This window comes from Hylobates moloch, unplaced genomic scaffold (genome assembly GCF_009828535.3).
Source record: "Hylobates moloch isolate HMO894 unplaced genomic scaffold, HMol_V3 SCAFFOLD_14, whole genome shotgun sequence".
Lineage (NCBI taxonomy): Eukaryota > Metazoa > Chordata > Mammalia > Primates > Hylobatidae > Hylobates > Hylobates moloch.
In genome coordinates this window covers 49,731,020-49,758,839 of record NW_026652289.1, presented here as the reverse complement: position 1 = coordinate 49,758,839, position 27,820 = coordinate 49,731,020, and the positions used below count along the sequence as shown (strand labels likewise).

General features: G+C 51.6%; 1 protein-coding gene across 1 annotated transcript; it reads right to left on the bottom strand.

The window, feature by feature from the left end:
* Positions 1–26,950, bottom strand: LOC116481470 (ras-specific guanine nucleotide-releasing factor 1-like). Its single transcript, XM_032174156.2, has 2 exons — positions 26,255–26,950; positions 1–184 (listed from the first exon to the last, which is right to left on the bottom strand). Exons 1-2 carry the CDS (start codon positions 26,528–26,530, stop codon positions 2–4), a joined length of 459 nt encoding a protein of 152 aa, XP_032030047.2. The 5' UTR covers positions 26,531–26,950; the 3' UTR covers position 1.
* Between the last annotated feature and the right edge of the window lie 870 nt (positions 26,951–27,820).

The following is a 27,820-nucleotide window of genomic DNA, read 5'->3' as shown; positions in this document are numbered from 1 at the left end:
TTCAAGGGCCCTTGGGTCTGGTCTTTTCTGCCTGGACTGTGGAATAGGGGCTTCCTGCCCTGGGCAAGGAGACATACCTGGCATGTGCAATGGCTGCCACCCATTCGTCACAATCTTTTGCGTCCTCTGTCCTCAGCTCCAAAGCTTTCTGGTTCTCATGGCTGAAGTTCACCGTGAAGTAATGCTGTACCAAGAAGAAGACATCTCCAATTACCAGAGTGTCCACGGGACCAACAGCGACTCCCACAATCAATCTAGCTGTTTTGCAAAGTGCCCGCTGTCACATCAGCTAGGCACAGATTCCTTGTTTGTGATAATCAGAATGCCATTCTATTTAGCAGTTTCCAATTCTCGATTAAAAGGGCTTTTGTACCATGTAACAGAGCCTATGCTTAGGATATTGTAAGAAGGAAACACAACACACAAAGCCCTGTTCGACAACAAATTGCAAAAAAGCCAGTTTGAAATCATCAGGCGTGCTGGAGGCAAGGCAGGGAAAGCACATCATTAGAACATCCTTTTGGGAATTGGGTACCAATTCACTGCAGCATGTATTTAACTCACTCCACAAAAATGGACTAAGTGCCCTTCTAGGTCCTGGGGTTAGAGTGATGAGTAAACAGACACGGTCCCTATAAGAGCCCACTGGAAGCCACCTCTGTGTTGGGTGCAGGTGACTAACTTAGAACCATGCCAACCATGGGCCCTGCCCCTTAAGGACTCAGGGAAGCGGAAGAGCCAGACAATAGACACCCATCTGCAATACTGTTATATGAGTTAAATACATGTAAAGCTCCTAGAAGAATGTTTGGCACCTAGTAAGCACTGTAATTGCTGTAATTAATGTGGTGCCATCACTACCGTCATGGAAGTAAGAACAAAGGGCTGTGGGGGCACAGAGAAAGTCACCCACTGACTTATCCCAGGGAGATCAGGAGGGCTTCCCAGAGGATGGGACATTGGTTCTGGTTTTATTTCAGCTGAATGGAAGAGCATAGGGGGCAGCTTGGTGTCCAGAGCTCACAGCATATTTGGGAGGGGGAGGGGGCTATACAGGGATGCCAGGGGGCAGGTGGGCAGGGGCCTGGGGTGCAGCTGAGAGGAAGAGAGGGCAGCAGGGACAAAGCCCAAGTTTCTGCTTTGAGCAACTGGGCATGTTGGGAGAGTCATACACTGGGCTGGGGCATTGGCAGGAGGAAGGGGCAGGGGGCTCTGAGGGGCCAACTCCGCATGCAGAGGGATTCATCGGAGAGAGAGGGCAGACAAACGAAGTGCTGGGGGCCCAGCCCGGGCCTGGGCCCGGGCCTGATGAAACTAGGAGGAGAGAGGCAGGGGGTGAGGTGCAAAGAGGGGCCCTTAGGTCTGCCATTCAGAGGATGCACCACGGGCCAGCCATGGTGTGACACCGAGCCAGAGAGGGTGCCTGTCCCTCCATCCCTCGGTGTCCAGGTAGCAGGGAGCAGCAGCACAAGGTGCAGTGTGTAAACTAATTTTAGCTTCTGCTGACATTTATGTATTTTTGTTAATTGTCAGTCTAGGTGGCAGCCGGGTGTATGTGAAGCGGGGGGCGGGGGGAATGAGTATGGCGGGAGAGAGAGAGAAAGAGAGTGAGTTGTTACGGAGTCAATGTCTGTCTCTTGTTTCCTAGGAAACAGATAACTGGGGCTATAGAATGAAATGTCAGCTACAGCCTCAAATAACTGAATCTGAAAGGCTCCAGTGGGCACCCTGCCCTCCTCCAGGAGGAAACAGGTGACACATAGTGGCAGGCGGCTACCTAGCACTTTCCCCATCTCTCGAGAGATGATGAACGCACAAATGCTTGTCTCCCATGATCTCATTATTTCCATATTCACCAAGCAGAACAGGTATTCTTTGTGTTACAGCTGATGAACCTGAAGCTCAGAGAGGTTGAGCTGCTTGCCTAAGGCCAAACAGCAGGAAAGCAGAGAAACTGGGATGACAAACCTGCACTGGGCAACTGCCGCCTGCTCAGGTCCTGGGCTTGGTCCTGGGATGCAAAGACAAAAAGGCAAAGTCCCCACCTCAAGGAGCCTGTAGGTAGGTGAGACTCAGAGTCCCAAATCAGAAACAAGGCACTCAGCTACAAACAGGCACAGTGGGGTTGCTGGGTCTCCTTAGAGCCCCAAGGGGAATGTCCCAGAGCTATAGGAGCCCATTGCTGGGACCAGAGCAGGAGTGTTCTCCTTCCCTACTGGGTCACCAGGGGACTGAGAGCTGCATGGGGTGATGAGCTTGAATGAGGCCTTTCACTCCTCACAGAGGCTTCTTCCCAATCAGCCCTACTGAGTGGGGAAGCAGATGGCTCCCTGCTACCCATGTGTACTGGAATCCCCTGCAGCCTCACCCCTGCTGGAAACCTAATTGTGAGGAAGGATGCTGGGAAGACCCTCCAGGCCTGAACCCAGTCATCAGAGACCTTGAGCTTCTGACAGGTTATGATGCCCAACTCTCCGTCCTGCAGACCAGGCACAGGGTTCCTGGAGGCTTCAGGAAGCCGGCCGCAGGCTACCCAGAGGCTTTCCCCACTCCCTTCCTGTCACTCCAATAGTTGCTAGTTCATCTGCCCATCTACTCCATCTGTGTGGCCTCGCTCTGACCCCATCACTGCTACCCTAGGTTAGGCCCCACGACCCTTCTCTTGGGCTACTGTCACAGTCTCCTAACAAGCATCCTGCATCTGCTGTCCTCCTGGGATAGGAGACACTGCCTAGACCCTGAGTGATTGACAGGCTTGGAGTTCAAGTGAAGTGGCCAGTTTATGGAGGGGTGTGGCCTTTGGGACAAGCGTGACCTAGAAGCTTCCCTGTGAGGCATAACGGCCAGGCTCCAGGGGCCAGGGCGAACTCTGGGAGTATCCAGAGCCACTTCAGGCTCCCGGCCAGAGGAACTGCAGTCCAGGCAGCTGTGAGGGCCTCCACCTTAAGGAGAAGGGGAAGCGGGAGGATCTACCATGCCTCGGGCCTGGTACTAGGTTCTTTGCACACATCAGCTGACTAGACACAACTGCCCTAGAAAGTAAGTCTGTTATCCCCATTTAGAGGGCATGTGGAGGCAAGACACATTCATTTGTCCAAGGTCACCAGGCTAGAAACAGCATCACTGAAGCCAGAACCCTGGGCTGCCTTTGCCCGGTGGTGCTTTTGCTGCTGCAGGAGGCCTGAGCTGGAATATAAGTGCCTGGAATGACTTGAGAGCAGCTTGTTCCCTTCGTGCTTGTAAACCTGCCCCCTGACATCTGTTTTATGCAACCACATTGCCTGACTGACTTGTAGAAATTGTTTGCTAAGGGAAAGTCAGCTTCCACCCAGAGTTTCTGAATCAGCACAAATCTGGACTTTGGGTAGCAAGTAAATGAGACTTTGCTCTATGTAGGAATTGGTAGGGACAGAGATAGAGACAGAGACAGAGATAAGATAGATGCGTGGGGGGCAGGTGGGAGAGGGAGAAGCCTACAGAAGACGCAGAGACAGAGTATAATCCACTGGGAAAGACCAAAGCCCACGTCTAGAGAGAGAGGATGACCTCCAGGCTCCTGGAAGATGCTATGAAAAAGGGAGCTTAGAGAGGTGGAAGGGACTCAGTGAGAATGTCAGATTTCCAAACCTATGTGCAGGAAAACCTAAAACACAACCAGTGGTGTGGGGAAAAAAAGGGAAAGTGTCTGATTTTGTGAGGCCCTGCTGTGCGCCTGTCACCCTGCAGGCACTGTCCCTGTGTTCCTGAGGGAGCCCAGCCACGGTGGAGGTAGGTGGCATGACCCCACTTCACAGAGGGGGCTGAGGCTTGGAAGTGGGTGTGAGGTGTCTCCGAGATTGCTGTCTAGGGTGACAGTGGCTTGGCTCTTAGCCCAGTGCCCTTCTGTTCACCCTGTTTGTTCTCTTCACTGTAATGGACAAGAGTTAATAGGGGGTAAGTGGCTTTCTGGGTAGGGAAAGAGTACTGGAAAGGGGGTCTTATCTGGTGTCAGTTCTGCAGTTGAGACAGTGTGGCTTGGGGGCAACTAAGTCTCTTCCTCCTTGTCATCCTTAGCTTCCTCATCTATGAAATGGGGAGTTAAATGAGCTGGGCTCAAGGTCTTTTTGAGCATATATATATATATATATATATACATACACACACATATATATTTATAAGTATATATAAACATATATATACACACACATATATATGTGTAAGTATATATATACACATGCTTTTATATCCATCGATATATCATATATATACATACATATATACTTATATATGTGTATACACACACACACACACACACGCTTTTACATCTATCCATCGATATATCTGGAGAATGTGAATGAGAGTGTGCATGCGTGGATGTGTGTGGATGTGTTTTGGGTCTTTCCCTCCACTTCTGGATAGGCCCTGGGTTGTTCCCAATCTCTCCCATAGCTCTCAGAGGCTGTGTATGTTTCTGGCCCATCCCTCTTCTCTGTCAGTGTCAGGTGTGTGGCCTAAGTGTGGTCTGAGGGTCTGGGCAAGGCACTGTGTCCTGGGGTCAGCCTGGCAGGCTGAACCCCAGCAGAGGCCAGGCGAGGACCCCTCCCTGGGCCCCAGGGAACACACAGGCCAGAGATTCAAGTCTCAGGGAAAAGAGTTTGCCTGGACCGCAGGCCTGGCCGGGCTTAGGCTTGGGGATGGGGGGTGTCTGCACTCCATCCTTCCCCTCACCTACAGGACTTCTCCCTGAGACCCCTCCTTCCTTGGAGCCTCACAGCCTGGCTGACCCTTTGGTCTTGGACTGCTCAGGGCCAGGGCGTGTACCTGCTTCATTTGGAAACTCTAGAACCCTGCACACAGCCTAGTACTGAGTGGATGCTGATGAATAGCTGAAGAATGAGTGAATGAACAGACACACGAATGCTTCACCTTGGGGTTCTGATGACGTCCTGATGAGGCACCCAGGACCTCGTGATGGTCCTCACCCCTCTTGCACTTGTTAATAATGATTCTGCAAGCAACCTTTCTGGGCACTTGTGACATCCCAGCCACACTGCTGTATCTCTCAGGGACACAGGCCCATGTGGGGATGGCAAGACCCCATTTGCTGTCTTTGGTTAGTGAGGATCTGTAACCACTGTTTTTGTCCCAATGTAGGCTCACCCCAAATAAGTGGAGCCCTGGGAGTGAGGAATATAAGTGATAGAATTTTCTCTGTATCAACCAATTTCCCATCTTTATCCTGCTTTCCAGCCAGGATGGAGGGACTGGGCAGACTTCTCCAGGGGAAGCAGGTCTTGCTGCAGCAGTTGGACAGAAAGAGATATTTTGGTGATGGTATCAGAATAGTAAAGACTATAAATGCTGGTGTTTCTTAAGTAAGGGAAGGCAAAGATTTGGGGGAAATGGGGGCAGAAGAAGGGACTTCCTATTGCTTCTTTTTTATTTATTTATTATTATTTTTTTGAGACGGAGTCTCGCTCTGTCACCCAGGCTGGAGTGCAGTGGCGCAGTCTCGGCTCACTGCAAGCTCCGCCTCCCGGGTTCACGCCATTCTCCTGCCTCAGCCTCTCCGAGTAGCTGGGACTACAGGCACCTGCCACCACGCCCGGCTAATTTTTTTGTATTTTTAGTAGAGACGAGGTTTCACCGTGGTCTCGATCTCCTGACCTCGTGATCCGCCCGCCTCGGCCTTCCAAAGTGCTGGGATTACAAGCGTGAGCCACTGTGCCCGGCCCTTCCTATTGCTTCTTATTGGGTCCTTGAGGTGCCTGGGCTGAAAAGGCCTTAATCTTTGTCCGCCTTCCTCACCCACTGCCAACATTTTATTATGAAAATTTTAAACATTCACAGACATTATAATTATTTTACAGTAAAAACCCATATCCCACCACCTAGCTTTCACCATTACACCTTATGGCACTTGCAGAAAACCTTGGCCCTTAAGAGGCTCTTATGCACCATTCACCCAAATGGAAGTTTCCCTGCCATGAACTGACACAGACACCTGAAGACAGTGGAAGCCCCCAACCCCGGATGTCCCCATGAGGTCCATGGATGGTGGCAGCAGGGACTGGGGAGTAATGTTGGGGGTGCCTTGCTTCTGCCTGGGAAATGCTCAGGTGCTAACATTCTGCTCAGGTCGCTTTGGTTCCACAGGTGTGAGGTTGGGTCTGGGATATGCTTGTGTGTTCCATTGATCTTCTGGGACTTTGGAGATGGAGAGCACATGGAAGTCTCAGGGTTGCAATAGCCCAGCTTTGTGGTCCAGTTTGGGTCAAGGAGCCCACTCTCCACCCAGCCCCTACCTGGGCAGCTCCCCTGACTGGGACAGAGCATATAACTGGGGAAAAAGGGAGACAGATGCTTCAGTTCAGCCTTAGTTTCTGTCTGGGGTTTTTTAAAAAAAGGGAGACTCTATTTGGGAAACCTGATTTCCTTTTGAGATAAAGAAGTGGCCTTAATAATTGGAGGAGGACTAAGCAGGTGGAGGTTCATATTCCTAAATGTTTCAGGTGACAACAAATGACAGGCGTAGGTGCCATTGTGTTATCTGGGAAATGCTATTGTTGGTACTACTTGCTAGCTGTGTAACCTGGGGCCAGTCACTGGATGGCTCTCACCTCAGTTTCTTCATCTACAAAATGGGCATAAGAAGAGTCCCTTCCTTACATGGTTGTTGTGAGAGTCAAGTGAGATAAAGCTGGTGCCTGCAAGCAAGCATCCAATGCACGTTCACTAGGCTTCTTTTTTTATTAATATTTTTTATAACTTTCTCCTTGGCAAGCTTGGGTGCCTACTTCAAAGCACAGGTGATTTCTTGGCTAGTATGGGCTTGGGGTAAAAATATGATGATCTTCTAGGCCCTACTCCATTATAGAAGTTCAGGACAACTTCAGGGAAATAGACACAAAGTTGTTGAGGATCTCAATTGCGCATCTCGTGGGTGACTGGTGGCTGCACAGGAGCATGTCAAGGCTCAGGGCAACCCTCCCCAAGGGACACTCGGACCTCTTGTCCTCTGCTGGTGTCCAGCCCCGAGAGAGCAGCTGTACCCTCAGGCTGGGCTGCCGATGCTCATGCTGTGTTCCTAAGGAGCAAATATGCAAGGGAGATGAATGTTGGCTTGGACATGCTTGAGCCTGAAGCCTTGTTTTCATGGCGGGTCTCAGGACCCACTGCAAGGCTATCTCCCATTACTGCACCTTCAACAAGGAGCAGGGCTGCCTCTGGCATGGATAGGCCAAAGTTCTAGAAAAACTCCACCTCTTGGCTCTTTGATCCTGGAAAGGGATCATTTCCTTTCCTCTCTGTTCTTTCCATTTCTCTCTGTCTCTCTCCTTTGCATTCTCTGAAGCTTTCTTTTTTCTTTTTTTTCTTTTTTTTTTTTTTTTGAGTCAGTCTCACTCTGTTGCCCAGGCTGGAGTACAGTGGCACAATCTCTGCTCATTGCAACCTCCACCTTCCGGGTTCAAGTGATTCTCCTGCCTCAGCCTCCCAAATTGCTGGGACTACAGGTGTGCACCACCATGCCTGGCTAATTTTTTTTTTGTCGTTTTAGTAGAGACGGGGTTTCGCCATGTTGGCCAGGGTGGTCCCGAACACCTGTCCTCAAGTGATCCATCCGCCTTGGCCTCCCAAAGTACTGGGATCATAGTTGTGAGCCACTGCGCCTGGCCCTCTGCAGCTGTCTCCTTCTTTCTTTGTGTCTCTGTTCCTGCCTTTCTCCTCTGTGTCCCCTTCCCAGGTCTTCCCTCCCCACTCTTCCCAGCTTCTTTCCACATGGCAGGTGAAGTCAGCTGGTCAGGGTGGTACCAGCTGCAAAGGGGCACCCCATATTGGGGCCCCCTAGTTTCCCCTTTCTTGGCTCCCTCCTCTTCTCCAGGCTGTGACTGAGTGTGCCAGGGCCAGGGGCTCCCATATCCTTTCCCCTGTCCTAGAAGTCTGAACACATATCTTCTGGCCCTAAGACTCGCTCTCCTGTCCCTATGATCTTTTCTGGCTGGTTTGGGTGTGTTTTGGGAGAGGCTTTCTGGATTCTGGAGCAGTACCATCTGCTATTGGGAAATGAGCTGAGGGAGGAAGGAGGAGCCACTGGCCTGCTTTGGTTCGAGACCCAAGCTCCAAAGCTTCAGTTGGGTCATCCCAGCTCCCTGGAGCTCTGAGATAGCTGGAGAGAACTGAGGAGCATTATATTGCTAGTGACTGCCTGAGGACCTCACGAGGGTGGTGGTCTGGAGCAGTTAGGGGGTTTCTGGAAGTTCTTGATAAATAATCTTAATATCAATTTCTTTCATGGAAAAACAATGACCCTGCATAGCACCAGAGCTCTTGAGACAGTCTCATAACCTCAACTGGTATCGGTTCAGAGCTCAGGCTGACCTGAGTCACCTTTGAAAGCTGAACTCCCACCTGAGCTTCCTCAGAGTTCCAAGGTTGGGCAGAGGCCAGAGACAGATCCCTCCAAAGCTGCAGAGTAAAAACCAGACTCACACTGGGGGCAACACTGGAGCTGCTGTGATGAGGCCAGGATCACAACTTGGACATCCCCAGAATGATGCTGAGACCAACCAGAGCTACCCAGAGCCTCTCAGACTCACAACACATGAGCCTCAGTGTGACCACAGGATAGGACCCGAGTCACACCTGCCACAACAATGTGACCACATAGGCTTGCCTGGATCCCAGTTGGATTCCTCTGCAGAACAGCAGCATTGTTCTGGAGTCAGTCCCAGGGACACCCTAAAACTCTCCAATGCAACAGAGAGCCTCATGCCCACCTTCCCTGGGCCCTAGATGAGATCAGGACTCACTATATGTGATCAAGGATATAGGATACATTCAGATATAGGACCCGAGTCCAAGTTTCAATAACAAATCTTCACAGGCCTATTAGAGTTGCTGGAACAGATCTAGCATCCCCCGCAGCCCTTCACCAGACTGCCCAGATCCCGGAAGGGGAGTCATGATGCCTGATAAGCCCATGGCTCTTTCTAAAGGCAGCTGGTTCCTGTGGGGAAGCTGGGCTGTGGCTCTTCCCTTAACTGGACTGGAGCCAGGTAGAGCAAGGGCTCCCCAAACTGCCCCAACAGGGAAGTGAGGCTGGGAGTTTGCCTTAGGAAATAGGAGGAGAGGCAGTTGGTTGGCAGTATCATCAGAAGCTGTAAGGAGACCACTAGGAGTCGGGGTTGTGAGAGACAAGAAGGGCAGGTGAGCAGGAGGTGTGAGGCCAAGCAGAGATAGCAGAGCACCGAGGGTGGCACTGGCAGACACGGGGTGCTGCTGAGTTGCACTGAGGGTGGAAAGCTAGAGGTGGCGTGTCAGGCTCTGGCTGCAGGTGGTTGAGGGTGGCATGGGGACAAGACTGGCTGCCCTGGAATACCTGGATTCCACCTCTTCTCAGTTATGTGTGCTGGGAATGCTACCTGTACTGTGGTTCTTGTTCTTCCAAGAATGTCCCACCACGCTTACTGCCATGAGAATCCTTAAAGTCACTGGAGCCACAGCGGCACCCAAATCACCTCGGAATTTGTTAGGACTGTAAGTTCTTGGGCTCCACCCCAGACTTCTGTTTTGAAACAAGTCCCCCAGGTGATCCTGCTGCACCCTGTGGTATGAGAAGCATTGCTTAAGACAAGCTACCATTACTTGAGATAAAACTACATGCGGGGCCAGGACTGTCTTCAGTCTTGCTGGGTGCCACCAGTTTTCCAGGACCAGGCTCAGATCTACAGCTCTGCTGGGCAGGAGTTGCCCCAGAGGTAAGTAGATGTAAAAATGCATTTCTCCTACTTCAGTATCCCAGTTGTCCACTCCAAATCCCCTGGAGCGCTTGCTAAAAATGTAGATCTCCAGGCACTAGCTGCCTTCTGAATCAGGATCGCTAGGGGTATGGCTGGGATTTATTTTAAAGAGCACCCTAGGTGATTCCGTACATGCTCATGCCTCAAGGAGAACTGATAAGCCCATGGCTCCTTCTTTTTTTAAATTTTATTATATTATTATTACGCCTTAATTTTAGGGTACGTGTGCACAATGTACAGGTTTGTTACATATGTATACATGTGCCATATTGGTGTGCTGCACTCATTAACTCATCATTTAGCATTAGGTGTATCTCCTAATGCTATCCCTCCCCCCTCCCCCCACCCCACAACAGTCCCCGGAGTGTGATGTTCCCCTTCCTGTGTCCATGTGTTCTCATTGTTCAATTCCCACCTATGAGTGAGAACATGCGGTGTTTGGTTTTTTCTCCTTGCGATAGTTTACTGAGAATGATGATTTCCAGTTTCATCCATGTCCCTACAAAGGACATGAACTCATCATTTTTTATGGCTGCATAGTATTCTATGGTGTGTATGTGTCACATTTTCTTAATCCAGTCTATCGTTGTTGGACATTTGGGTTGGTTCCAAGTCTTTGCTATTGTGAATAGTGCCGCAATAAACATATGTGTGCATATGTCTTTATAGCAGCATGATTTATAGTCCTTTGGGTATATACCCAGTAATGGGATGGCTGGGTCAAATGGTATTTCTAGTTCTAGATTCCTGAGGAATCGCCACACTGACTTCCACAATGGTTGAACTAGTTTACAGTCCCACCAACAGTGTAAAAGTGTTCCTATTTCTCCACATCCTCTCCAGCACCTGTTGTTTCCTGACTTTTTAATGATCACCATTCTAACTGGTGTGAGATGGTATCTCATTGTGGTTTTGATTTCCATTTCTCTGATGGCCAGTGATGATGAGCATTTTTTCATGTGTTTTTTGGCTGCATAAATGTCTTCTTTTAAGAAGTGTCTGTTCATGTCCTTCGCCCGCTTTTTGATGGGGTTATTTGTTTTTTTCTTGTAGATTTGTTTGAGTTCATTGTAGATTCTGGATATTAGCCCTTTGTCAGATGAGTAGGTTGCGAAAATTTTCTCCCATTTTGTAGGTTGCCTGTTCACTCTGATGGCAGTTTCTTTTGCTGTGCAGAAGCTCTTTAGTTTAATTAGATCCCATTTGTCAATTTTGGCTTTTGTTGCCCATGGCTCCTTCTAAGGGCAACTGGCCTCTGTGGGGAAACTGGGCTGAGGCTCTTCCCTGAACTGGACTGGAGCCAGGTTAGGGTGAGGATAGGCAGTTGATGTGAGGGTCAATGATGGGAAGTCTTATAGTCCAGAGATACATCCAAACCTGGCTTAGCCCAGTACTGCAAGGACAGCCTCAGCACTACCAGGCCACTCAGCAGGTTGTGAGGGCAGGGCCAGTACCCTATGTGGAGCTTCACCTGGGCAGGAGGCCCAGGTCCACTACCACACCTGGAAGGTGCCATGGGCTGTGTAGAAAGACCCTTATCATGAGCCTCACTAGCCTGCATGGGCCAACTCAGAGCCACACCTAGGCCTCATAATGCATCCAGGGATTCACAGAACCATCGCTGGGGTCCAATTGCAGTTGTATGAACAGACCACAGCCTCATTCGGGGACTCCCCAGAAATGCAACAGAGGAAGAAACCACCAATGGGCCACACCCGATTTTGCTAGAGAAGAGGCAAGACTTGGTGAACCACTTCTAAAGCCCCTGCAGGGCTGCAGAGACGGGCCCAGAGCTCCACCTGGGGCCTCCATAGAGGTCAAGGATGGACCTAGAGCTTTCCTAGACCTGAAGTAAGAGATGGATAACCTGATTTGAGATTCCACCAGGAGTCCTAAGATCGAGTGAGAAATACTCGCAGTATCAAAATCTCTGTAACAGATCCACAATGATTCCAAGGCCTTCCCAAGTGCAGGGATGGAGCCTGGACCTCCTGAGGCTTGACTTGGGTTGCTGAGTATCCCTAGACCTGTGAGTCTCAACCATGGCTGGACACTGGAGTTTGATGTAGCATCCCCAGGTGATTCCAATGGGCAGCCAAAGTTGAGAACTACTCACTGGTCTAGACTTTCCCCTGGGGCTTCAGTAGGAAGAGAGGGATTGATCCACAAACTATACCTGTGACCTACCAGGCTCACAGGCGGGGATTCAGAAATCACATCTGGGGTTGTGCCAGGACTAGACTCACATGTGGGCCCTTGTCTTTGCTGGAGGAAATGTTCTGGAACTACACCTGTGGCCTCAGTTGGCCTGGAGGTGCATAAGCTCCAGCGCATACCTGGCCCCAGTATGCCCTTCCTGTCCAGTATGTCCTTCCTGGCCCCAGTATGCCTCTCCTGTCCAACCAGGCTGCAAAATGGCCCCTGCTACCCCAGGTCAGTCTGGAGCTGGATCTACTTCCCCTCTGGAAGCTGGGGCTGGGGGCTTGAAGCCCTACCTACTTAGACTCTCTTTTGCCTCCTGCCTCTCCCAACTGACCAGCAGCCCCTACAGCCTCTCCACTGAACACAGAACATTGGACAACCACTGACAGTAGGGTGACCAACTGTACTGGGTTTGTCTGAGACTAACGAGTTTCCTGGGGGCGTGGCACTTTCAGTACTAAAACCAAGACAGTCCTGAGCAAACTGGGATGTTTGGTTCCCCTACAGACAGAGGAGCAGGTGGAAGCCGCCATAGCTGAGTCTGAGTCTGGCAGTGAAGCTCAGAGCTGGGCACTCTGGGCAGCCTTTTCATCTCTCTGAGCCCTGGTTCCTTTCTGACAAACAGGCCCAACACTTGCCTTGGTCAATTCTATACACATGGTATTAGAGTGAAAATTTCCCACACCTTTTACTCTCCAAGTCATTTCTAATTCATTAATTCAACCAGTATTTAGCCCCCACTAGAAGCCAGACATAGTTCACTTTGCAGCCATCAATGACAACACACATGCCAGCTGTATATGTGCTTTTGGAAAGGCATGGTGGTTCTTCCTAATGGGCGAGCTGCCAGGGGCTCCCAGATAGCGACCCATCCTGTGCCATCAAGGCCATTCTCAACTCATATCATAACGATGTTCTGATTATCTTTCCAGCTACAGCCCATAGTCTCAATCCAGGCTACACATTAGCGATGTCTGGGAACTTAAAGAAGCACTGTCGCTCAAGTCCCTTCTCAGATCCATTAAAACAGAGTGGTGGGTGGGGAGGGGAGGGGAGGTTTCAGGCACTGGTCTTTTTGAAAGCCCCCCAGCTGGTTATAATCACCCAGAGTTTGGAACCCCTGAGGGAGGAGCAATGTGGTTGTTGTCATACTGGAAACGCAGGACTTCTCCCCTGTCCCTCATGCCCTCTCAGAGGCCCATGGTCCTGGACGCAGCTGCCTGGAGCAGCAGTGGACGTGCATCAGGGTTCACCCATCTGGGGCTCCTGGGAATGTGGCACAGCGGCACAGAGAGACCAGGCTGATGAATTGCATGTGCTGAGCTCTAAGTGCAAGTAAGAAGCCAAGAAGGAAGCAGAAGGGTCTCAGAGAAAGTGGCAAGAGGTGGTGATGGAACTCAAGTGGTGGGGGCAAGGCTAGGCGGAGGTGTTCAGGCCATGGAGACCCAGACGTGTATTTTCTCCCTGGGTTCCATTAACTACCGCTGTGTTTCTTCCAGGATAGTCCTCTCTTGCTCAAGCTACTTTGAGCAAAAGGCCCCTGCTCCTTCCAAAGAAATGATTCCTGACCAAGAACTCTCCCTGGAGCCTGGCACCATGCCTTGGCCGGAGCACAGGGTAGCCCTGGTTGACTGAATGCATTTGTCACCACTGCCCAGGAGCCCAGCTTATTAATTGGTTAATAGCAAAAGCCACAAAGGGGGTGATGTTGAATATACCCCTCAGGCATGGACAATGGAGCTGGCTGGAAGGGGTTGGGGGGTCTGGTTTTTCATGAAAGCCATCTGTGCCTCTTCAGGGAGAGCTGACAGGGCGCAGAGCAGTCCTTCCATAAGGAGCCTTTTCTGGAACCCCCATGGAATCTTGTTTTCATTTTTTGGGAAGATCTATCAATATTCCATAAAACCAGTGTTCCAGGGAGTCCATTTTGGGGCCCTGGGGTTGTGGGGTCTACCAGGGTTTGGAGTCATCAGACCGGGGTTCAAATTTATTATTTATTATTTAGCCCTAGGGTCTTCAACACACCTCTTCACTTCTGTGGACAGTTTCCTCTTTCACAAAATGGGGACAATATTACCCACCTCATGGGGTTGTTTAGGACAGCATTGTGGGAGCTCCTCATTCATGAAAAGGCTCAAATAGTGATTTGTAAAGCACTGGATTCATTTACAAGGTCAAATGATGGGTCTAATCAACCTAGCAGGGGCACATTACTGGAAAACACACATGCATGAGCATTCATATGCCTGCACACATACACACAACGTAGGATCCAGCCACCGTCCTGAGGGCATGGTGGGGAGGGGCTCATAACCATAATGGTCACAGCCATGCAAGATCAGTGGGTTACAGGGAGATGGCGTTTGTGGCATCCTGCACATTATCTTCAGCTCCTGCTTCTCTCCTCTTCCCGCTGTGTAACTGGCTGCCAGTTGTATCCGTTTTTCCTCTCTAGTATTTCTGGAACCTGTGCCTTCCCCCATCCTCACTGCCATGCCTGCTTCAGGGATTCATCATTACCCACCAGGATCATCAAACAGTCCCCTCTGATCTTCTTGCTCTCCTGCCTTTTGGGAGTTCAGACCTGCTGCCTGGACCTCTGCTCATTGCCTCCTCTGAGAGAAGGGGTGGGTGGGATGGACTGGGGGATAGATGCCACCACTTTTGGCTGAGCCCACCCCTTACCAGGTCTCACTCTGCTGCTCTGGTTAGGGCCAGCTCTCCCCAACTGGGTCCTGGCTCCTCCTCCCCACCATCATTGACCTTTGGGGCTGAGGGCCCACAGGCGCTGTGCTTCTGCCACATGCTGCCTGATATCCCAGTGCAGGGAGGGGCTGTGCTACAGAGAACCTGGTGTGTGTGTGTGTGTGTGTGTGTGTGCGTGCGCGCGCGTGCATGTGCGTGTGTGTGCACTTGCCCTGGCCCGGGGTCCATCTTCTCTCCTTCCTTCCATCTATATGGGGACATCCATCTAGGTCCCCCCATTCCCACCCAGATCCTCTAGCTCCCTTTTCCATCTCCTTCCCAGGGGAAGTCACTCTGTGCCATGACCCTTGCAGGCTACCCCAAGAGCATCTTCCGACCTCTCTCACAGCTGCTGCAATGCAGTGCATGCTCGTCATCGCTGGTTCCTTCCAGCCCTGGCTGCACGCGCTCATGCCGTGGTGTACAGTGGGGGATTCACTAAGCACATTATTCCCAAGTCGGGGAATACTTCCTGCACTTGTGGGGCCAGCAGAGGCTAATACTTCCATTGAGCAGGAAGGCAGTCGAGGGAGTAGGAAGTATCAGCTTCTCCCATGCCCCCCTAGTTCCCCCACACTCATCCACCCTGACTACTCATACCCCCTACCTCTCCTGATGTGGCTTCACGCAGCATCAGGACCCCACTTTGTTACCTCCTTCTTAGCTCCAATTGGCTTCTTTCTGCCCAACCTCTGCCTCTGAGTTCTCAAGTCTGAGTCTTCCTGGGTCGTGGTGGCTGCACCAGAACCTCTGTCCCTGTTCTCAGTGCCTGTCTCAGGTCTTTGTCCAGATTCCCAGTCTTTAGGGCCTGAGCCATACGTCACTCTGGGCCCCAAACTAGCCCAGGAAGAGGCCTGCAGCCAGAGACTGACCTCCTGGGTGCCATACTACGTGCTCACTCATCCTCCCTACCTGGCCTTGCTGGGAGCTGAGAGGAAGTAGGTGGGAGGAGATTCAGGAAGTGACTGCAACCTCAGGGCTTAGAAGCCCTTGAAAGCCCCCCTCTTTCAGAATCAGCCTTGAACGAGGCTGTGTTTGACCCAAGGCCTGGGGGCCCATGTCAGTGTAGGCCTCCAAGCTTCTGCCTGCGGAAGGGTCTCTGTTTTAACGTAAACTACTCCAGGGCCTGGGCACCATGGCTACAGATGGAACGGGTCCTGGTGGCTGTTACACTTGGCTGGTCCTGCACAAACATTTTTCAATCTTTGATGACACCTCAGCCAGCCTGCCCTCCCCTTCAACAGCCCCCTTTCTCACACTTGCTGAATGAAGGTACGAACTTCAGTATGGATGTATCTGCCCTTCAGCTTTTGTCAAAAACTTGGTTGGAAATGGCCCATGTGTGGGGATATTTACTTATTAACTGCAGCTCCATTTGTAATAGCAAAAGACTTTAAATTACCTAAATATCCCTCAAGAAGAGACTGGCCCCCCAAAAAATGATAGCATGTCCACACCATGGAATACTATAGAGCCATAAAAAAGAATGGTGATCAATGTACTCACAGAGAATCCTCTCCACAAAATAGTGAGAAAAACATCGTGCAGACTGTGCTACCATTTATATAATTATACACGCATGCATATAGATGGACAGATGTTTGCATGTATATGTATATATATATATAATCCCTCTGGGAGAATGGATAAGAAACTGGTATAATGGCCGCTAGGGAAGTGAACAGAGTCATTGAAGGAACATTGTCACTGTATACTTTTTTGTCTGTTTTGAATGTTGAGCTATGGAAATGCATTACCAATCCTAAAATTTAAAATAAAAGAAAGCAATGGCTATTTAAGAGGGTCCAATTGCCCATCCATTCCCCAGGCTTCTCCAAGCTGCACCCTGTGTTTTCTGGACACCAGGACACACTTCCCTGGGACCCCACCATTTAAGCCTCCTGGAATGTGGTCTTCACTGAGCATGCTCAGCCTCCCCTAAGAGCCAGCAGATGCGGCTCATGGGGGCAGGCCCCATACTGGCAGTGCCTCTGTCCTTGAGGTCATCATCATTTGCCTGCTGGTCCCCCGTATGCAAGCTCCTGGGACACAAGTACTCTTGCCTGAGCAACTAGACTTTGTCTTTCCATGAGGCAATGACTATCTCATAACTAGCCTGTTTCCCTCCTTGCTCAGGCTACCAGGAAACTCTAAGATGTAATTACTTGCGTCTCCTCACTGGTGCCCACCTGATATTGGCTTTCCTCCTGAAACACCGGCCCTCCCCTCCAACTCCAATTCCTTGCTGCCTGCAGATGTGACCAGAGGTGAAGGGAGCTGGGGTGGCCACTAGTACAGTGAGGGGGCAGGAAGGCCCATTGAGGGAGGAAAGGGGGTGGGAGGGCAGCAGCAGGCTTAGGGCACAGGGAAACTGGGCAGGCTGTGAACACTACATGTGAACAGGTCCTTCCAAATGATTTCACTAATTTCTTGAGTTTGGCTAAGAGCTCAAGAGGTATCTAAACAAAGTTGATTATATTTCACTCATATAGTCTCACAGGAAAAGTTCATCTTGATCAAGTTTCTCTAAATTTCTACATGGAGTTTTGGAATACCAGCTAAGGTTACCAAAAATTCATTCATTCTTCTAAAACTGATTTTGAAAGGACTTTATTTTAAGATCTGAGTTGGATTTTCCAGTTTGAAAAAAAAAAAAAAGCTCAACTAGGAAGTATCTTTTGGAAAATAATTATCTCATGTTTCAGGGGAAAGAAATTGCATTAGCCCTGATGGATTAGTAAAATCTAGTCTTTAGAGTATAAATTACCTCATTTAACAACCAGCCTCAATGTCCACTAGACCTACCGGGAGGCCTGGTGCAGATACTGACTCTGACATTTAGCAGCGAGCGCCCAGTGCCTGGTACAAAATAGACACTCAATTGGTATTTGTGGAGACAGTGAACTCTGTCTATGCAAGCCTCGTCTGTCAAATGAGGATTGTGCCTCTCTTATGTAGAACCACAGTAACTGCAGGGTTACTGTGGTGGTTAAATGAAATGCTAATCGTGAAAAAGACTTTGTAATCTGAAAAGGTGCTTTATCTGAGTGGGTGGCTGACTTGGAAGGTGTGGAGACAACACTTGAAGCTTTCACGGGATGAGAATTTGACATTCCCACTGCCGCCCCAAACCCAGGATGTGGGAAGCCCCAGAGGGCATGGGGCAGAGGGCATGGGGCAGAGGGCATGGGGCTGCAGAGTCTCAGGATCTTGAGCTCTGGATGGTATTAATGGCCCACTACTAAAGCACAGGCTTCAGTGGCTGAGTCACGGCTGGGATGGGAGTGGAGGGGAGACCTTAAGTGCTCATGGTACTTCCCAAATTCAGGCCTTTGCTGCTGCTCAGTTCTGCAGCCTCCTCTTAATTGGCTTCCTGCCTCCAGATGGGTTTTCTCCTGTTCATTCTCACTTTGCGGTGATCTTCCTAACACACAGATCGAAGCCGCCCCTTTCCCACTCAGAGCCCTGCACTGGCTCCGCACTGGGTCTGGGAAGGCCTGAGCTTTGCGACATAGCACACAGGCTTTTAGGGCAGCTTTGGTGTCCCCTGCAACCCATATGCCCCTAATCACCCCCCGCACCCCAGGGCTGGGGGAAGTGCCCTTACTGGACTCCCATAGCTCTCACCCCTCTTTGACTCTCCTGTGTGCCAACAGGGATCACACTGCATTGTCACTGTCTGTTCATAGGCTGTCCCCTCACTGGATGGCAAGCCCCTCCAGGGAGGGCCCCTGCTGTTTGTCCCATCCTCCCAGTGCCAGGCAGGCACAGGCCTGGCTCCTCAGAGGTACTGGTAAATCTGTTGAGTGAAGGCTGTCAATGGAGTGTTTAACATCTCAGGAGGACACTTTAGCCTTTAAAATGCTCTCCCTTGTTAATTCCAGGGAAGCCTAGTGGCCAAAATGCTTCTGTGACATTTGGTAAAGAATGACAGTCACTGACCTTAATGAAAGGAGGGGAGGCCAGGCAAGGATCCTGGCCCTGTAAGCTCCGAGCTCACACTCACACCACATACTATCCGTGTCCTCATGAAACCACCAGAAAACCTCTCTTCAGCTACTGTGTGTGTGCCTGATGATCCGATTTGCATTTTGGAAAGATTGTTCTGGCTGCAGAGAGGCCAGTGGACTGGGGGTGGGGGCACCGTGCATGTGTGGGGACAGTGGATACCATTAGCACCATATTCTCCTCTCAGCCTTTCTGGTGCTCTGTGTCCAGGCACACAGTAGGTCTGTACTTCTGCACCTCTTCTGAAATAAAGCCAGGTGGCTCACCCTGTCTAGTGAACTGTGCTCAGAGTGGATCCCTTCTGGGAAAAGCCAAGGAGACATCTGTCACACTCCTTCCCCTCAGTGGAGGGGACCATGGAGGCTGGCGTCAGGACCAAGCCTCTACCAGCCCAGGTCCCTGAGTGATCATCATGAGCAGTGGCCTCCTGCCAGCTGCATGGAATGTAAAGCACAAGCAAGAGATGAGTCTTAGTTGTGCTGATGGAGATCTGGGCATTGGTTGTTATTGCAGCACAACCCAACCTACCCTGACCAACACACCAGTTAGGAGGCCACTGCATAAGATGAGTCCAGGTGAGAGGTGATGCCAACCTGGACCAGAGTGGTGGAGGAAGAGAGGGACAGAGGGCACAGCTCTGAGACATATACCCAGGAGGAAAAACTAACAGGGCTTGGTGATGGTTTGTCCACAGGGATGAAGGACGCTGCTGCAGCAATCATCTGTCCTTTGGTAGGGGCTTGCTTGCTCAGACCTTTTCAGGAACTCACAGGTTCTTTGAGCTAAGATTTCCATCCTATTTTCATATGCAGGGTCAGGGCTCAGTGTTGGCTTGCTTCCAGCCTGCGAGAGACCCCAGGGACCTGGGTCACTGCTATAGTGAGGAACAGTCTTGTCATAAAGGTAGAAGCCAAAGCCCCAGCTGCTGCAATTTACTAATAACACCTACTGTGCTGTGCTAGGGCTTTCCAAACAGCATGTAGTTTAACACAGAGATGGGGAAACTGAGACTCAGAGAACTTAAAAGCCTTCCCAAGCTAGGAGGTGGCAGAGCTGAGATTTAGAGCCAGGATCTAACGCCGGGTCGCCATGGCTGGAAATTCTCAAAGCTGCCTCACTATCAGGGACAAAATAACTCCTCAGTGAAGGAGGCTGGAGGCTGGAAATGAAGGCTGCGTGTGTGAGGGGCTGTACTCTCCTCTCTGAGTCGGGGACAGAGAGTGGGGGTGTCACACCTCCCAGCTGCTCCCTGCACGACAGTCGCCCTCACGGAAGTGTTTGGGCGTTGGCAGTGTTCTGGACCTCTCTCAAGTCCACGCGTCACTAGTGCTCCTGCATAAACATCAGGGGGCTGAGTTCTGTTCTTGGCTGCACGCACACCGGCACCGGCTCCACGCTCCCACAGATTCCAGGGAAACTGGATTGTGGGGCGTGGATGCCTGCCTTGGTGCGCTTCCCATCAACGCTCAGGGGATTCAGAATTGCAAGGTTCCCACCCAAGCAGAAACAAAAGCCGCCTTCACAAAAATCACTGGCGCGACTGTGACATATTTTCACCTGCTATTAATTCTCTTTCTTTCTCCATGTATTTTGGCAATAGACAGCAAGGAATAACAGTCCCCAGCCAGTCTTTATGCTGTGTTTGTGGATGAAGAGCTCAGGTTTTAGAATCAGGAAGACCTCCTGGGTTCATGGGCCAGCTTCTGCATGTACTTGCTCTATAACTTTGAACAACTTAACATCTCTGAGCCTCAGTTTTGTCATCTAGAAAATGGGCAAATAGTGATAACCTCACAGGGCTGTTGGAATAATTAAGGGAAGAGCTGCATGTAAAACATGCCCTCTGGTGCCTGGCACACAGCAGGTGCTCAATAAATGGTATTTATTGTCATTCAGCATTTTTGATCTGGTGTTTTGAAACATCCTGCTATACAAAATTGTATACATTTAAATCTGCATTCATAGCATGGCAGAGTTGAAGGGCATTTAGTAATAACTCATGGTGAAGGTCAAGCTTTTTAAAGCATGAGGAAAGATAAAATCTCATGTGGAAACCTAATATATAAAACAGTTAAAAATGAGTCTGCTCTGATTGATGTGGGAATGTGGCCCCCAGGGCTCCTCAGAATGAGGCAGAAAAGCATCGACGAAGGGAAGTTGAGGATTTGTCTACAGTGACCCAGTGGGAGAGAAGGTTCAAATCCTACTTCTCCTGTGCAGGTTTGGCAAATCCTATGAAGGAGTGACGGCATCTGCCTGGCAGTGTTGAAAACTGAAATCCTTGTGTGGACGAGCCGCCAAATGCAACTTCCCAGTGCTGGCTTGTTGCTCTTGAAGAAGTGCAAGCAAAGGCTGACCAGCCAGGCCACGCTGTGAAAGTGTTGAGTGCAGGCAGACCCCAAAGTGACCTCATGAGGCTCTGCCCAGCTGGCACTATTCTCAGCCAGCCTGCACGTCCCCTGCGACGCACCTGGCAGCCACATCACTTCATTCTCTGGGCTCTGGACAACAGGGCCGCCACCTGCTGAGCCTCTGCACATGCCCTTTTGTTCGGTCCACACCTCTCAGCACACACCACCCACTGTCCTCCTCGTGGGACTCCGCTGGTTTCTGTAATAAGTGTCCTTACCATACCAGAGGGTGGGGGGGCGGGCACTAAAGCCCTTTTCTGCCCTTGGGCTTCTCAAATGTGACCTCCCTGAGATTAAATGTGATGAGATCACTGCCACTCATCCTCTTCCACTGCCCATAAACCTGCTTGTCTTCAGCTCTCCCCTCTCTACTGGTGACACGCATCTGCCTGGTGGCCTCAGGCAGAACCATGGACATCAGGTTTGATCCTGTCTTCTTTTCTGTTACAACCAACGGGATGGCAGGTCTTGCCAATTTTCCACCTGAGTGTCTCTTCCTAAAGTTTTTTTTAATCGTAAAGACCCCGTTCCTTTATCCTCTCGGCTTCCACCTCTCTTACCTGGACTCTGGGTTCCAGCAGCCCCTGATTAGTCTCCTGCCTCTGCCTGCCTCCTGCTCTCCTGGTGCTTATGTTCCAGTGGGGAGAAGGATGGTTTGCAACTGGCCAAATACATGAAGTAATCACAGACTGTGATCAGCCGTATGAATGAAGAGTCCAGTGCTGTAAACGCACGTGATGACGGAGGCGACGTTTAGGCTAAGACCAGCAGGAGAAGAAGGAGCTGTTCATTCTAAGGGCATGGTTGGTGGGAGATCATTCCAGGTGGAGGGAACGGCTTCTGCCACAGCCTTGAGATAGGAAAGGGGAGGCATATGCAGCTCTGAAAAGTGATGGCCTGAGCAGGATGAGGAAGGAGGAGAGGGGATGGGTGGCTCTGGGTTAGAGAGGCCAGCAAAAGACCTGGATCTCACTGGGTACTCCAGGTCATGGTCAGGAGTTTGAATATTTTTCTAAAGGCAATGGGAGTCACTGATGTTTTCAGAGTGTCCCAGGGTTCTGTGTCTAAGGGCTGCTGCTTTTAGAGCAACCTTATTTTTCTACATTCAGCTTTTCATTTTTCTGATTGGCTGAGAGGTTGAATGTGCTGTAACTCCAAGGAGATTTTTCTGATTGGCTGAGAGGTTGAATGTGCTGTAACTCCAAGGAGGGTGCGCTTTGTGGTGACAACAGAATAGCTACAGAGTGAGAAAGCCAGAGAACGCATCTCATTTCTGCCATTGCCTTGCTGGGCAGCCACAGATGAAATTGTTTCCTCATCTGTAAAATGAGCGTACTCATTAACTTCAGGGCTGTTGTTGATCTGAATCTGCCAGGCCAACCAGTAATGTGTCCTGTGCACGAGGACCAGGAGTGGGGCTTTGTCTTGTCTCTAGAGAAGGGCACAAAGTGGGTAGACAACAGGTTCTAAGAGCCCCCCCCAGCTTCTGGGACCTCCACCAACATCAGCTTCTGAGGTTCTGGCTGCAAGGATTTGTCTGAGTCTCTTCTGTCCTAAGAGAACCAGGAAGAGCCTGGTGCCCACGTTTTGACCCTTCCTGGTTGGGAAGAATGAAAGGAGTGCTGGAGTTGGTTTGGCTGGGCACCCTGCTGAGAAGCTGGGGCTGGACATTTTATTTCAGGGAGCTTGGAATGAGAGTGGGAAAAGCCGGGGTTGGGGGACTGCATGCCAAAGAAAGGTATGGAACACCAAGGGCCAACCTCTAGGGAAGCTGAACCCAAGCTCTAAGTCAACAGCACCTGGGCTTTCAGTGTGTGGGCTACAGGGCTGGGAGCAGAGGAGATCAGGACCGAGCAAAGGGCCCAGGTCAGGGAGGTGGCTTGCAGCTGCTGGATGGAATAGGGGGCGTGGCTGTGCCAGTCTGACTTCATGAGGCCTTAAGATCCCAGGCTAGAGCTCCTGGACACTGGGGCTGCACCACAGGCAGTCAGACTGGTCTGGATACAGCCAGATGAGACTGTACAATGTTAGGATGGGCCTGGGGCTCAGTGCCAGAGCGCCTTGCATATCCCGCTATTAGAGCATCTTCACAGGGTAAGGAGCTCACCCTTATCTATGTCTGTCTTCCTCAGGGGCTCACGGCCTGTGACAGTCAGCTTCTAGGTTGAGGACATAAAATATGGAATTAACATATGATAGGCTAACAAGTCCAGCTCAATGTGCATTTCCTGTGCATCTACTATGTGCATGGTCCCTGACTCTGCCCCAGCCACTTAGGGGTTCCCAGCCAAGAACTGGTTTCTATTCCTTCAAAAACCACCGCTGGCCTTTCAGGGAGGAAGCTGTCTGCTTGGACATTGGTAAAATGGCTTCCTGCTGAAATCAATTCTTTATCAGACACCAGCTAGTCTAGTTAAACAGATGGCTTTGTAGACGCCTCTCAACTCAGGCACTCTGTACTTGCCCAGCAGATTGAGCCAAAGCTTCTCGTAGGCTCAAACCTGGTCACAGAATGGCCTGGAGTTAGGCCTATCATGCTAGGCTCTGTGGCTTATGCCATGGGGCACCCAAGTCAAAGAGAAACATGGAGCAGCTGCTGGCACCATCAATTTTACTCAAAGATTGAGAAAAGAAACAGCGATGAATTTTTGTACACATGTGTAGCCGGAAGGAGCAGGATCTAGTTTTCCACAGGAGTCAAACCTGGTCTAGAGGCAAATGGAACCTATATAAACATATGTGATTAAAGTATGAGTCTTTAACAGAAATTTGCACCAGACCATCATCTGCTACTTTTAACCCTGTTCTGTTCTCTTGTGCCAGGAGGGCTGCTCTCGTGAACACACCTGAGGATCTCTGACTAGTAGTGTTCTGGGGAAACGGCCCTGAACATGAGTGCATCTCATCAATTAGTTTTGCACTGATGTTCCTCCCATGATCTACTGCTAGGATGATTCAATACCTTGGCCAAGAGTTGGATGATTTGAAATCAACGTAGGGTCTCATTTTCAGGAATTCTTAGGCATTGGATGAATTCTAGGTCTGATTCTGCCACTGATTTACTCCATTGCTGGGTAACTCCCTTTCTTTGCCTCTCAGTTTCTTGGTCTGTAAAATGGGAAGGCTGTGTCTCTGAGGTTCTGTTCAACTTTAACATCTGGTGACCTAAATAGCTCTGTCCAGGTGGGTATAATTCAGAGTCAACTATGATTCGTCTAGATCTAACTAAAATGTATTGGGAGCATACTTTCATATACATATATAATGTAGGGCTCTCAAAACCCCAGAAAGGTAGGTGTTATTATCTTCATTTTGTAGATTACAAAATGGAAACTCAGAGAAGTTCAGCAAGTTAACTGAAGTCACACAGCCAGGAAGTCATAGAGCTGAGATTCAGTCTCAGGCCTGTCTGTCTTCATGTCCAGGGGGCTGAGAACAGATAATATGAGTCCATACCAACTTGACTTCCCCCACCCCTCACTTCCTGCCTACCCAGGAGCTCAGCTCTGGGATCTAGTGTAGTGGGTTGAGGGATGGAGGGGGGTTCTGGCTGGGGCTGGGGCTTGGGCTGCAGGCCTTGGGTAGGTATGGGTAGACACTGGCCGGAGAGGGGCAAGTTCTGAAGGGCTGAGAGCAAATTCTCTAGTCTGGCCTGGGACTGGCTCTTCTGCATGAGTTCCCCAGGCTCCATTTGAGCTTTAAGCTTAAGGAGCTGCCTGCCCTTTGCTCTTCTTTCCATCTGGGAGCCCCTGCTCACCACATGGCTTGTCATTCCCAGGGACTCACCCTCAAAAATTCCTGTCCACACTTCCCAGTCCTCAGAAACCATCTCCTAACACCCATTGGCTGAGGGTAGGGAAGGAAGAGATGTGCTAGAGAGACTGACAATTGTCTGTCCTGACAATTGGGAGGAAGACTTCAAGCGATGCTTCTATTTCAACCAATTCAATCACCACCAGTCTGTGTCTTCATGCAGCAGTGGCTTTTGAGATCTCGGTTGTCTTTTCAGAACATTGGGGCGGCCTCAACTACTTGCATGACGCTGGGCAAGTGAATTTCTCTCTCTGGGCCTCAATGTCCCCATCTAGGCAATCACCAGCCGTTGGGCCCTATGGATGGCAGGTTCCTGCCGGCAGTGGCATTTTAGGATTCACTATCATCTGCTTTATCTTCCTAGAGGCAAGGGGCTGGACCAGATGCTTTTGGAGAGCGCACCAAGCTTAAAGGTGGCTCTCTCTGCAGGTGCCCCTCCTCCCTTCACGCCAGAGGCTCACCTCCACCCCGCCCGGGCTCCCTGTTAGAGCCAGGCCTGGCTCTTTAGCCTTGCAGCTCAGGAAACCAGAGCGCAGCGCTATAGCCGCGACTGCGGCGGCGGCGGCGGCGGCGCAGGGGGCGGGGGAGGAGAGAAGCGCCCACTTGTCCCGCTGCCTCCGCAGCAGCCCTGGCCCTAGCCCCGGCGCATCAGAGCGGTCCTTGGGAATCTTTGGGCTTGTTGCTCCGGCGGCCGCCAGCTGGGAGCCCACCACCGCTCGATGGTACCGAACCTACCCGTGTAGCCCCGCAACCCCAGCCCAACTCCGCGGAGCTAGCGCAGGCTGCTCTCTGCCCTCAGCTGCGGCGAGGAAAGGGCTGGCAGCGCTCAGACGCCTCCGTCTTGCCCTTCCCATGCCTAAGCGCGGGGAATTACACGTTCCTGGTGTGGAACAGACGATGGGGCTATTAGGGCTGGGCGGTGGGAGTGGGGGTTGGGAGCACCATTTTTGGCTGGACGTGTGTCCAGATTCATCGTCTCTGTCTGGTCCTTAGGACCCCGTCTTCCTCTGCATCTCCAGGTGTCGGCCCCCCTGTACCCGCCTCCCACGGGGCTCGTCCGGCGAAGGGCAGCCGCAGCCCACATCTACTCCCCGCCCTCAATCCCTGCCCCCTCTGCCCGCCGCAGTCACTCGCCCGGCTGGGAGCAAGCCTCCCCTCTCGCTGAGGGTGCAGACAGCGCCTAGGGCGCCAAGAGTAGAGGGGCCAAAGTTCAAGCGTCATCAGCCAGCTGAAGGCCCTGAGCCCCCAGGGCCGCGGCCGGGACGCGGGGAGGTCAGGACGCGACGCTCGCCTCACCTGTTTCTCCAGCGGCTCCTTGGCCGACAGTGCCGGCTTGGGGGAGGGCGCGCGGTCGCAGACGCAGCCCTCCAGCAGGTAAAGCCCCGAGGGCCGCGAGCTCGAGTCGCTCTCGAAGTAGAAGAGCAGGTTCTGCAGCAGCGCGAACCACTTGGTTTGCCATTTTGTGTTGTCCGAACTCCGCTTGCTCAGGTAGCCTTTGCGCGTGCCGTCCTTGCGCGCCAGCAGTCCCAGGGACGCGACGTGGCCATCATTCAGCCGGATCCCCTTCTGCATGGTGCTCAGAGGCCAGCGAGACCCCACGCGCTTACATCTTCTCCGCGCAGCAGCCCCCCGTCCGTGCGCGCTGCGCGCTGCCTCTCTCTGGTGCTCGCTGGCTCGCTCCCTCTAGCTCTCCCCTCCCCCCAAATATCTACACTCCAGGATGTGGCGCCGAGCCGCGACTTCTTGAATCCAGATATACCATTCCCCGCTGGAACCTCTTCTCCGCTCCGTAGAGCCCCAGTGCCCGGAAGATGCCGCCCGACCCTCCTCCGGCGCCGGGCAAACTGAGGGACTGGCGATCTGTGCGCTGGCGAGGGGCAGGCGGAGTCATGTGACGCCGATCCCTCGAAGAGCCCGTTTCAGCAGCGCGGACAGGGACACACGCACGCAGCCCCGCCGAGGCGCAGAGCCGCGCGCAGGCTGCACCTTGGCGCCTCCTCCGCCTCCCCAGACACACACACGCAGACGCACACGCACACACACAAACCCTGCCCTCCCTCCCCTCATCTCCCCTTCTCTCCTTCGGATGTTAAAAAGCAAATCAGATCAATTTTCGTTTAACCCAATGGAACCCCGAAGGCTCGCCATCCCAGGAGTTTGCATCTTTGCGCCCCACCGCGGCGCACTGTAGACCTGGGGTTAAGTGCCATCTGTCATTTTCTCCTCCAAAGGCTCCCCCACCCCCTACTTTATTTCTAATACAAGGTGGAAGGAGGAAGGTGGGTGGCGAAATAGAGCTACAAAAGCGTCCAGTCCTAGTCTTTGCATAGTCAGCCGGGTCACATTGAATTCCACCATCCGGCCGCACTCCCAGCGGCTTCCCCAGCTACCTGAGAACAGTACAGGGGGTGAGATGGGGTGGCGGTTGGTGAACGTTGGTTACTTTATTTTATATTATTTTGAGAGTTGCCATAATTACCGGCGCCACCCCCCCGCACCCTGAGGTCTGGTTGGCGAGCCGCTGCCGGGAGTTTTCTGCAAATACCCCCCAAAGCCTGAAGGCGGGCTTCAAACGCAGGCGCCGGGGACCATGGGAGCCTTCAAATAGCTGCGCTGGCGCAATGATACCTTAATGATAGATTTTCCGTTCTTATTTTTAGCTCTCATTCGCCTACACAGTTACACGGCATTTATCCGAGAACGTCACAGCGCCCGCATGCTGCACCGGGAGGGCGCGCGGGCCGCCGGGCGAGCCGGGAGCTGGGGCGGGGAGCGCGCATCGCTGTCTGCCGCAGAGGGCATCAGGCTCGCCCCGACCCAGAGCAAGCCGCCCCTGGCCCGGGCGCTTTGCAGCGGGGATGG

Excerpts from the sequence above, each read along its gene's own strand:
- LOC116481470 (XM_032174156.2), bottom strand. The coding sequence starts at position 26,530 with ATGCAGAAGGGGATCCGGCTGAATGATGGCCACGTCGCGTCCCTGGGA. Across the intron at positions 185-26,254 it reads AGGAGCCGCTGGAGAAACAG|CATTACTTCACGGTGAACTT; the intron begins GTGAGGCGAGCG and ends TTCTTGGTACAG.